The following is a 13302-nucleotide window of genomic DNA, read 5'->3' as shown; positions in this document are numbered from 1 at the left end:
CTTAACTGTCTAATTCTTTCACAGTTTTTATTTGACTTCTAATTCGGTTACTTTTGTATGACTGATGAATTAATTGAAGAATTGATAAGTAAGGCACTACATATTAACGCAAACCAGATATTTAGAACTTCCAATTTTCCGTTCTAACCTAATGCTATTCTGACTATTTTTTCATATTTTGCCAACTTTTTCCTTTTTGAACCATGTAACAAACAGAATATGCAATAAAATGTAATACATAAGAATTACTTAATGGGTTTGATATAACTTTCAGAATTAGTGGCTCACCGACGCCTAAAGCGTGATGTCATAATTTCCATTTTGTTTATAACTCGGCTTATTTTTTGTGGTTCTCAAAACTGATTGAGAAATTAATAAGTACAAGTCAGACACTAAATATTAGTGCAAATCAGATATTGAGTTCTTTTATATCCATTCTAGCATACCAGTTTTGGATTTTTTTTTAAATCTTGCTAATAAATTTTTCCTTTATACTGTCTACTGATAAAGCATGAAACATTGGCATAGATTTTAAAATTAGAGCTTCCAATTGTTCAGTAAGCTTTAACGAAGATGATTTTGCTAAAAGTGCAGTGATTATTTGTTAAAGTGCAGTGGATTATTTGTTAGTAAGATGTGATAGGAGCATAGTAAAATGTGAAAGGGTTACCGGGAGAGGAATGTATTAATCAGCATCGACTAGTTATAGGCGATCTAACGTTTAAGGTGCCAGGGTTTGGAAATTGAAGGAAGAGAGTGCTAGACATTAATTCAATATGTTGGCGATAAGATAGGCGGAGGTGGCACAAGAATCTGGGGTAAATGACAAGTGGGAAGCAATGATAAAAACCTGGGTGAGGAACTGAGGAAGAGGTGGATGGACAAAAGGGCCGCTTAGGCATAAAGAGTGGTGGAATTCGGAGCGATAGCTGTGGATGATGCAGGTTCTTCGAAGAATGGTATAAAAATAGTGATAACGATATTTACAAGATGGCGAAAAGAAATGCTACCGAAGGCGCAAGAAGAAAAAAGGCAGGAGTTTGCTAAAGAAATGAAATGCGCGGAAGGAATGGGAAATTGTCCGAATGGCAAAGTAGATGGGGAAAAAGAGACAGGATGTGGTGTTGTTTGAAAAATATGGAAGGAAAAATGGTGATTGATAATAATGGTATTAAGAACATCTGGAAGATATACATGGGATTGAACGAAGAAAATGAATGGAATAATGATGTTCGTTGTGTAAAGGTAGTAGGTCGTGCAAATTTGGTAAGGACGAAATTAAGAGAGCAGTGAAAAAGATGAAAAAAGGGAAAGCAGCTGGTTTGTATCATAAATGTTTAAAGGTTCTGATGACTTAGGAATTGAATGTTTAATGAATTTTGCCAATCAAATTATCACAGAAGGAACTATGTCCGAAGATTGGCAAAGAAGTATAATTATTCCAGTATGCAAGGGGAAAGGTGACCCTTTAGATTGCAGGTCTTACAGAGCTATTAAACTCTTAGAGCATACAATGAAAGTATTTGAGAGGGTGTTAGAGAAGCGGATAAGAGAACAAACTAAAATTGATGAAATGCAGTTAGGTTATACATCAGGGAAAGGCACGACAGATGCAATTTTTGTGGTGAGAGAAATGCAGGAGGAGTATCTTGCGAAGGAAAAGAAACTGTATTTTTGTTGATTTAAAGAAAGCATTTGACAGGGTGCCACGCGAGGTTATAGGATGGGCCTTGAGAAGATCAAGTGTGGAAAAATGGTTGGTTATGGCAGTGTATGTGGGAGCACACACTGCAATACGGACAGGTGATGGAGATAGTGAAATTGAAGTGAAGGTAGGACTTCAAAGATCCGTGCTGAGCCCATTATTATTTACCTTAGTAATGGATGTGGTGGCTAGAAAAATACATGAAGGACTTCACTAGGAGCTATTATATGCAGATGATCGTGTATTAATGGCAAACAGCGAGGAAGAATTAAGGGATAAAACTAGTAAATGGAAGATGGCTATGGAAGCAAAGGGCTTGAAAATGAATGCAGCGAAGACAAAGTGAAGATGGAGAAATCCGGCAACTGGCCTTTTGGTGTATATTGGAAAGGAGTTGATAGAAATTTAATCCAATGCACATGCCAGAAATGGGTACATAATAGATATAGCGAGAAAAAGGGAAATCTGATGTTATCAAGAATGACCTTTATTTGTAGAACGTGCGTAAAAAAGGTACATAATACTCATAACGTAGAAAATGGTGGTTCAGATATTGGCAATGAGTTAACCCCGGTAAAAGTAGATATGTTTTGTTATTTGGGTGATATGCTAAATGCAGATGGTGTAGATTCTGTTGTTTCAAGGGTCAGACAAGCATGAAAATTTCAGAGAGATGTCTATTCTAACAATGTTTCCGTAAGTTGTGTGAGGAGTTGTTTAGTTTATGGCGGCGAAACATGGACAATGAAAGCGACCCACAAAGTCAAATCAGAAAGAACAGAGATGAAGATGATTAGATGGATATGTGGAGTATATATGAGAGAGATAAAAACTAGCAAGGAATTGCGAGTAAGATTGGGTATGTAAATGATTGGAGTGGTAATGCGAAGAAATAGACTATGGTTCGGGCATGTGGGACGTAAAACAAAAGATGACTAGGTAAAGAGATGCATCTTGATGGAAGTAGGAGGAACAAGACTAGATGAAGGACCAAGATGACGTAGATAAATGTGATAGCGGCGGATATGAGAAAAATGAATCGTATATTTATGATCAGGACTGTCAAAAATGGAAAAGAAAAATCTGAGGGAAAACTGGCCAACCTTGGTAGACCTGAAAATCGCCCTTAAACGGAGAAGAAGATATAATATACTTCCATAAACAAAATGAAAATAACCACGAGTAAATAAAAAATATCTAATTATAATTTTTCATAGGCAGGACCCTGCCGAAAGCCGGGCAAACAGGGATTTTTTTTGGGGGGGGGGGGGGTTTCTCCCTTGAATAAATCTTAGTTATTTACTGACTCTAACAAATAATATATTACAATTCTATATTACCTTCAATAAATGGTTTAGACTTAATATAGCCCTGTAAATGTTTGGAAATAAATTATATATTTGCGAGCAGATAGCCCATCAAGAATGAGTGAATCAAAATTTTCTCCTTTATTTGATGAATCAAAATTTTCTCCTTTATTTAATGGATCAAAATTTTCTCATTTATTTGATGGATCAAAATTTTCTTATCTTATGAGGTGTGAGTAAATTTACTTTTATTTTAATAAGAGATGCGAATATTTTAAATATATTTAGTACCGAACTATTGAAACATATTTATACATATACTATTTTTAATATATCGATTTCATGATAGCTTAAAAATGTCTTAATCTATATTTACAAATATTTTTCAACTATTTGTTCATATTAAAGGCACTAAATATATATTCATTAATATATTTTATAAAAATAAGGAAAAATTTCGCACCTCTCATCAAAATAAAATTTGTGACTCACACCTCATAAGATAAGAAAATTTCTTATTTACTTAAAATAAAGGAGAAAATTTTGACCGGGCATGGGCCTAATATTATATTTACTAGCGGGCCTGGGTTTTCAAAAATTTTTTAATTTAAATTTACTTTATTTACAACAGTTGCTAACTTAAAAAATATTTAATTTTTTTACTTCTAATTCAGTAAATTTCATATTAATTAAATATTGTTTATTTTCATTAAATATAATAAAATAAATTATATAGACTTGGGAAAAATTTTGGAACTTATTATAGGTTTGTGAGTTTTTTTAATAATAAATATGGGCCGGGCCTGAGCCGAATTTTTTCTAATGCGGACATGGGCCGGGTTTGATCAAAAAATTAAGGTCCCTGATCTGCTCGTTAATTTCATATTTTTAAGAAAATGTATATGTACAATAAATAATCAATTTCGACTAAATTTTATACAATGTTTTGTAATTTATGACTTAAAAAATTTAATCGAAAAGTTATAAATATACCTAGATTTGAGATAATATATTTGTTTAAGAAAAAATAAGACTAATAATTTTTTTTAGAATATTAAAAATGACTCATTTATTTTATTTAGATAAGTCAAAATTTAAAATAAATCAAAGTCAATCAATAAGGTAATTTTTTAAAATCGAAATATTGAAATTTAGCAAATAAAATTTTTAAAAATTTAAAAATCGGATTAATTTTAAACCGATTTAAATTGATTTAAATTTGTCAACCCTTATATATATTATAACTAAATGTATGTAAATAAACCAGATTTTCTTGAAAGGGTTTGGCAAGTGGTAATTCACATTTAAACACAGGATAATGGCTTTCAAAATCATCTGAATGGGAAATTCCTTGTTTATTGCACGAATTAATTTCATCGTTGGTGTAATTTTCTGAATATAATACTCTTTCCAATATCAAGTCAATGCTTTTTGGTATGAGGTAATGCCTGAAAAACAAAATATCATGATTTATATAATTTTTTTTATATAATATAAATCAGATACCTGCAGATGTATATTTGCAAGGCCCAACCCGAATTTTTCTAAAAATTATTTCTCGGCCAGGTCCTTCCCGGGTTTTATATTTTCAGGTCCGGCTGACGATATAAAATCATAGGCCTACCTTGAGATAGAATTGTAATGTTTTATTTTTTAACAAACATTAATTTCTCTTTTATAAAATTTGAAACTTAAAAAATTTGACGGTGAAGAATAAAAAACGCCAAAATTTTATCTTTTATTAAATGTAAAAAATAATCCTTTATTACTATGTATAAAAGTTTTGTAAAATTAAAACGTAAAACTTATAGGAATCTATTTTATCAAATTTAAAAATATAGGATCCCGTAAATATAAAATTTGGTCCATTTTGTAAGGAAAATAAAAAAAACGCAATAATTAATATAATTTGTTTTGGCGCGATATTCATTTCCAAAGTCGATAGTGCTAGTTTTATCTAATTGGTGAACTCCCCCCCCCCAACTTCTCGGGGTTCACTAGATTCAGGACGATCTCAGGAACCTAAGCCTAACTATATAATTTATAACAGAGTTGGCAAGTGGTCAATTGACCGGAGAAGTATTTGACCTGGTCAAATATGGTCAAATGCTCTAAAAAAATCTAAAGAAAAAAATATGTTTAAAAAACAGGAAAAAACGATCACAATGTTGAGAAGCATCTCACTAGTAGTGAATTCAATGAAGTATATGATATAATTCAAGAATTAGCCATTTTACAAGGTTGTGATGACCAAAGTATTTTAAGTGATATAATTAATTTCAGAAGTAAAATCAGCATGTTTAATAGCAAATTATGAGGAAAACAGTAATTTCCATAAGAAATAATCAATTCCGACCTCAAGTTAATAGATTAAACTTTTGCCTTCATGCCCATTAAGAGACTAACAATTCCTAGTTCTTCCAACGAAATAGGTCGATTTGGGTTAAAATTCTTTTGAAAATAGAAATCGAAATGAGTCAGAAGACTCTGCTACAGAGAGCTAAACGTTAGTTATTGAATGACAATGAATTTAAAAAATTAATATTATAGATTCATTTATTATTATATTTAAAATAAAGTTAATATTGACTTAAAAAAACATATAAGGGCATAAATGTAAATATAAAAATAATATTTAACAATATAAATGAAACCCAATAGTGAATTTATTCTAGGTTAAGATAATTCCCCAATAAAAACTAAAAGCTCGGTCAATAAAAATTTTTTGAACCAAGCTGGACAAATTTGAAATATTTTTATGGAATACATATATAAAAAAATATTATTTATAGAGATTGGGATAGTTTTTTGGTCAAGCTCAACCCTGTAAATTTTCTTGCCCACCCGTAAAATATATCTATATAAGTTGTTCTGTCATTGTATTTGGTAGCAAAAAAAGTATCTAGTATCAAGGGCAGGGAACTCAATTTATATAAGTTGGGTTTTTATATTTGAGAATAAATACCTTTTAAGGTTTATAAGTGCGTCACCTAGGACGGTATCTACACAATCATCATATAAATCGATCACAGCAACTTTTTCTGGTAAGTGAATTTCGAAGAGGAGGCGCCAAATTGCGCAGATCTCGTCAGGTTGATTAGTTCCACCTAAAGATTTACGTATATTAAAAAATATTAAGTAATAAAAAATATTAAGAACATTTTTTGCTTTATAAAAACTTTAATTATCAAGCTATAAATTTTCTTTTCACTATCCAATTGAATATTTTATTGTTTCAAATGCAATCATATATTGCAAAATATTTTCCATACTGTAAGAGGATCTAAAATAAATAAAGAAACAATTAAACTGGACAATAGTCAAATTTAAAAAAATCTTTTAAAAATGTAAAAAATATAGAAAGCATTATTTTTTAATATAATTCCTAGAATTTGGCCTAAAATTTTTCTATAAAGTATATATATATATAAAAGCATCTACCTAAGCAATTATCGCTTAAGATTCCGCCTTTACCTCCAAGAATCAAGGCGAACATAGCCTCGCTTGCCCGGTCTAATGCTTCGGGATCTAATGAATCATATGATGAACTACTTACGGCCTGTGGATATGATAAATGCATTGTAGACCTTATATCGTGATTCATAAAGATAGATTTATCATTGGCTTTGTTTACAGAAGGTTTATTGCGATTTTCTGGATTCTTTACTAAAATTATATCAATATCCGATTCCATACTATCTAATTTATGGGTCTCCAAATCAAATTCCACTAGTGTTGAGATTTTTTCGGATTTTAAATTTAAATTAAGACTGCGTTTTTGCCCTATAGAATCTAATTGTGTTTTTAATTTTCCCATGTCATTATTATTATGCCCTTCGCCTGATTCCTTTTCCGTCTTATAATAAACCTCAGGGGCTTGTAATTGGTCCGACTCTAAATGAGCGCCATTATTTTCCCCTTTCGATTTCGTTTCATTAATTTTTCCGTTGAAACTTAGAGGGTTGACAATTCTACTTTGCTGCTGAATCTTGACAAAAGCTTGCAATTGAGTTATAAGCAAAGCCTTAGCCGACCCGTTCCATCTAGAGAGTATGTCATCAAGCAAATTTAGGGCAGAATCCCGAACTCCTTTGTAAGCTACCTAATATATCGGAATAAAATAAAATAATGAAAATTATAATTAATTTATTCTAAATACCAATTAATAAATTTGTAGAAATATTAGTAAAGGATGTTCATCAGTATATTTAACCAGGGTTGTACAAAAAATCGTCTTTGAAGATTTTTGAGCAAGATTAAAATTTGAAGATCTTTTATTTTTTAAAAATTTGAGCAAAGATCTTCATATTATTATAAAATTTTATAGTAAATTATTATTTTTATAATATTTTTTTTGAAATAAATGGGTTAGTAAGCATGTTAACATTATCGTTATTTTTTAACTTTTTTGACAAATGAGTAAAAATTTATAATATTAACAAAATTGTTAAATCAAAATTTCAACGAAGATGGAATGTAACACAGAAAAGAGACAATTATCCTAATCGTTATTTTTTAATTTTTTTGACTTGTATAAGTAAAAATTTATATTATTTAAAAAATGTTAAATTAAAATTTAAATGAAGATGTAATGTAAACACAAAAAAGTTACAATTGTACTAATCGTTATTTTTTAACTTTTTTGACGCTATAATATTAAAAAAATGTTAAATTAAAATTTAAATGAAGAAGAATGTAACATAAAAAAGTGATAGTTGTCATAATCGTTTTATTTAATTTTTAGAACTTTTTTGAGGCAAATGGATTAAAATTTTTATTAACATGTAAAATTAAAATTTCAATGAAGATGTACCATAGAAAAGTGAAAATTGTCATAATCGTTATTTAACTTTTTAAATTTTTTGATAAAAATATATAATGTAAACAAGTTAAATTAAAATTTCAATGAAGATGTACCATAAAAAGGTGACACTTGTCATAATCGTTATTTTTAAACTTTTTTGATTTTTTTTTAGGTAAAAATTTATATTATTAGTATAAATTAAAATTTCAATAAAGATGTAAGATAGAAAAGTTACAATTGTCATAATCCTTATTTTAAATTTTTTTGAAATATTTTAGATACAACAGAAAATTGATATATAATATTTTTAAACTTTTATAAAATATAAAATAGAAATTTTGACAATCATTGATTATTTCAAAATTATTGAAAATATATATTGTTCAGGTAGGTTGTCAGAAAGGATCTACCTTCGAATTTTAAAAAATTAGCTTTACCAATCTAATTTTTTTAATAAAAAATATTTTCACAGAATATTTCTTAAATTTTTGATAGCCTTATTATTAGATTACAAAATATTAAAAAACGATGATTTCTAACTTAAATAATTTGAGAATTATTTATTATTAAGTAAAAGTCGTGCTTTAACTATTTACGATGACATAAAATAGCAAGCCTTTCCAGGCAATAAGGCAAAGGTCAAATTTAAGTCACAAGTTCAAATTTTTCAAATACTTTTATGGGTTATTTAATTGCTTCGCTGGGTCGAATTATTATAATTTTTGGTTGAAAAAAAAGCCAGACCCAACTCAATCAAATGGGTGGATCTGGCTGACAAATAAATCTATAGACCAGAGCACCGCCAACTTTATATAATATTTTACTTTCTATTTTTTGCTCAATTCTTCAATTGCTGATTAGAGAAAGAATATTAACATTGAAATAATTATCTTGTATTAATAAATGAGAATACTTTTTCAAAATGTTCTCTTCTTTAACCTGAAAATATCGACTAAAACCAACTTTTTATAATATTTTACTGTCTATTTTTTGCTCAATTCGTCATTCATATTGGTGATTAGAGAAAAAATAGTTCAATATTAACATTGAAATAATTATCTTGTAATAATAAATGAGAATACTTACTTTTTCAAAGTTCTTTTCTTTAACCTGAAAATATTGTAATTTTACTCTACCAACTCGGCGAAATGTAGTCGTAATTATGAATCTTTATTGTAAACTTAAGGAAATAGTTCTCAATATCAACACAAAATAATTATCTTATATTAATAAATTTAGAATACTTATTTTTACAAATTATTCTCTTCTTAATATACAAAATTGTATATTTTTTACTTAAGTCTCGATCGTGAATATAAGTTATGAAAGGACGGCATTTTATAGTTAATCTTAAAAGACATATTTTCAGTCAACATCCTAATATTGCAGCTAATTTGAAGTCAGATGAAGTTAATTGTGATTGCCAACAGCAAGTTCGCAGTCAAACGAGAAGGCACTCCAAACAATTAAAATCGTTATGGACAAATCGAGAGTATTTTATTACATACATTTTTGTTAGTAAATCGTATAATTTAATTTTTTCAAATATTTTTTGACTAGGGTTTCATTTATTTTTCAGACTAATATATTACGTTCAGAATAAAAAAAATCTGATTGATTACAAATAAAATATAAAAAGTATTTTTGAATCAAATTTGACCTGAAAGTGGTATTTTGCAGGGCTCTAAAATCATTATTAATTTTAAATCTAAGTAATTTCTAAAAAATTTAGGTTTACAAATCGGTTGTGGGATTAATTGCCATTAATGCCAATTAATTTAGTAACATATGAATCATTCAGACTATTATTAGATCCAATAGTCCAATCGTTGAATATGACTATAAACAAACACATCGTGATTGATAACTAAAATATGGTGCATCAGAAATAAGATGCCAGATAATGCAACAAGTAAAAAATAATCTCATTTCGTTAAAGATAGATATGTCAATAAGATTTCAAAAATCAGTGTTGAGGATTAATGCCCAATTTATTATGGATGATAAGATAGAAATTCTAACTTTAGGGATGTTAGAAATTATAAAGGCGTACACAGTATCTAATTTAAAGGAAGAAATTGAAAATTTATTAAAAAAGTATAAAGTATGTTAGAGCCAAAAATAGATATCACCGTTGACAATAGTGCGAATATGATTAAAACTGTTGAAATGATAGCTGAGGAACAGCTCATTATTCTCGCAGCAAAATGACAGCGTTACTTCTATATAGGCCTACAAAAAAACGAATCGAATAATTGCGCTATTCGTATTCGTACGAATAATTAAATCATTATTCGTTTCGATTCGATTCGAAATTTTTCTATTTTGCAAAAAAAATTTTACAGATGTTTAAAGATGACACTTTTAAGGATTCTCTAAACTAATTGTCATTTTTGCATATAAAATATAACAAAATTTTAGAAAGTATTTCATTATAGATTTTATTTATTAAAAATACTTTAGTAGCATAAATTTCCTTTAATTATTAATATAATTTTTAGAGGTGATTATGACAATGTAATAGAGGATGAAGATATTATAATGCACTATCTGAATTAGGTTGTCTTTAAAATTTGCCAAAAATAAGGTTACTAAATGGGAAAAGAATTTTCCTAATCAAATAATAAGAACTAGTCAAAAAAATTTAGTTTTATATCTGCCAGGAGCTCGAGAATATGGGAAAGAGGCACACTCTATAAAAATGTTTTGACTTGTTCATAACATCAAAAATGATTAAAGAGAAACAATCAAAATAAAATAATTATATTTTACTTTGAAGCTTTTCCTTTTCTTCCTTTAACTTTTTCAGCAAATATAACTTGTTATGATTTGATATTTGATAATAGGAAATAAAATAAAACGAAATGATATCCACTAGGAAAATTTAATTACTTCTTTTTATTTTACTTGCAATAAAATATTTGCGAATAATTACGAATATTTATATATAAATAATTTCGAATAATTTTCCTCATTGTTCATTGTGTTATTCGTATTCGTAAAATACGAATCGAATATCAAATAACAAATAATTCGTTTTAGGCCTACTTCTATACATGATAGTGATTCGTCTGAGGAGTACCTTAAATATGATCAAATTCAAGATGTTTATGATAACTAAAATTTTCAACACAATGATGAAGAACCAGTAAATGATGATATGGAAAATATATTAAGTGTGTTGTTGTAACCATATAATTCAATTAGGAGTTAATGATTTTATAAAAAATTTCCTAAGAGCGACCTCGAAATATGATCAATTCTTAAATTGTCAGAAAGATCAATATATTCCTCAGCTATCATTTCAATAGTTTTAACCATATTCGCACCATTGTCAACGGTGATACTGTATATTTGACTCAAACATATTTTATACCTTTTTAATAAATTTTCAATTTCTTCCTTTAAATTAGATGCCGTGTGCTTTACAATTTCTAGCATTTTTAAAGTTCGAATTCCTATCTTATCATCCTTAATAAATTGGGCATTAATCCCCAACACTGATTTTTAATCTTATTGTCATATTTATCTTCAATGAAATGAGCTAATTTTTTACTTGTTGCATTATATGATTATAAATGTTTACCTATTTGCGTCAAAAAAAGTTTAAAAATAACGATTATAACAATTTTCACTTTTTTTAAGGCACATCTTCATTGAAATTTTAATTTAAAATTTTTATAATATATATATTTTTGTCAAAAAAATTTAAAAAAGTTAAATAATAATTATGACAATTTTCACTTCTATGGTACATCTTCTTTGAAATTTTAATTTTACATGTTAAAAATATAAATTTTAACCCATTTGCATCAAAAATAAATAAATAACGATTATAACAATTGTCACTTTTTTATAGTACATCTTTATTAAAATTTTAGTTTAACATGTTTACAATAAATATCCTTACACTTTTTCATCAAAAAAATTTAAAGGAATTAAATATTAACGATTTTGACAATTGTTACTTTTCTATGGTACATCTTCACTGAAATTTTAAATTTGCATGTTAATTATAAGTTTTAATCCATTAGCGTCAAAAAAATTAAATAATAAAGATTATGACAATCGTCACTTTTCTGTGGTACACATTATCATTGAAATTTTAAATTCAATGTTAATAATATAAATTTTCATTTGCGTCGAAAAAATTCAAAAAAGTTAAAAAAAATAACGATTATAACATTATCACTATATTTTAAATGAGATAATATATATTTAAAAAATTAACTTTTGGAGATTAAAAATAAATACACTTAATAATTCGTTAAAGTTTCTTTTTTTGAATAAAAAATATTAATTTTTTATAATATTGATTCAAAGATAGATAGATAATCAAATCAAGTTAAATATCGATATCGGATTGTCTCGGTAGTAATATCGGATTGGAAAAAAAATTCATGGATCGGCACAGCCCTCTTTTTTCAAATATATTTTAGTATTTTATATAATTCTAATTAGAAATCTGCAAATTTAATTTACTCGGCTGGGGCTAAAAAATTTAGGTCTACGCTTGGCTACTGTTTTTATAAATGGAATTATGAAATATAATTACTACCCTAAATATTTATTGCATTCTCTATTTTTATATTATGCATTAAATTTAAATATTCAGCAATTATCTAACAATTTCATGTTGTACGTCTATTTTACTTATTACACATATAGAATATGACATGAAAACAAAATATTTCCCTCCTGATTTTTTTAAAAACTTTTCGTTTTTTTTAAAATTGGGATACTATATTTAATCAGGCAAAAGAGAAAAATAGGAAGCAAATATAATATTTTTTGAGTTACGGGCCAGGCCTTTATTGATTATGTTATGGACCGCCCAACATAGGCCTCTGATTGGATGAATAACTTGATTAAAAATAAAATATTTTAGGCGTTTAAAATATAATTACTATTCAAAATAAGTATTTTTGAAAATGTAGCCTTTCCTCGTCACCTCGAACAATATAACTCATGCTACATATCACATTTTAAATAAATTTTAATGCAAATAATTTTTATTTTATGCAAATTTTAAAATACATTGAATTTAAAAATTTTCCAATTTTTACATCTATGATTTTTATTTATTTTTTGATAAAAATAGAGATAGGTGGTAATATATCGAAATGAATCCATAAATTATTATTTAGATCCTTGCCTATATACCCCGTTCTTAATGGGTTAGTAAGAGTTCCCAATTTAAAAAAATAAGGATATAACTGATGAGCTGTATATCCTGGGGTGGGCAGTATAGTGACTATTTGTATTTAAATACCTTTTTGTATTTGAATAATTTAGAGAGGATTAGGTATTTTTATTTTAGCTGCTAAAATTAAAAAATATCCTGCATTTATTACGATTTGAAATAAATACAAGAGAAAAATTTAAAATCTTATTTGTTTCATTCTATTTTATTAAAATGAGAAATATTCATATTTAAATCTGAAGAAAAATAAATTTGATTGAAGATGATATGCAATTAGAAGATA

At 27.5% G+C, this 13302-nt stretch overlaps 1 protein-coding gene across 2 annotated transcripts in view; it reads right to left on the bottom strand.

Moving 5' to 3' along the window:
• The window catches only part of LOC135924983 (uncharacterized), a 53351-nt gene that overhangs the window by 12708 nt on the left and 27341 nt on the right, over positions 1-13302 (bottom strand). For both annotated transcript variants that reach the window (XM_065460113.1, XM_065460114.1), the window contains exons 12-14: positions 6454-7114; positions 5978-6119; positions 4277-4460 (exon numbers count right to left, since the gene is read on the bottom strand). In XM_065460113.1, the coding sequence (XP_065316185.1) occupies positions 4277-4460; positions 5978-6119; positions 6454-7114 (987 nt within the window). The remainder of the gene's footprint in view (positions 1-4276; positions 4461-5977; positions 6120-6453; positions 7115-13302) is intronic.

The sequence above is a fragment of the Gordionus sp. m RMFG-2023 genome, chromosome 2 (genome assembly GCF_954871325.1).
Source record: "Gordionus sp. m RMFG-2023 chromosome 2, tfGorSpeb1-WG-v2, whole genome shotgun sequence".
NCBI classification, from domain to species: Eukaryota; Metazoa; Nematomorpha; class Gordioida; order Chordodea; family Parachordodidae; genus Gordionus; species Gordionus sp. m RMFG-2023.
Note: the sequence above shows the minus strand (reverse complement) of the source record. Positions and strands in the feature narration are given on the sequence as shown.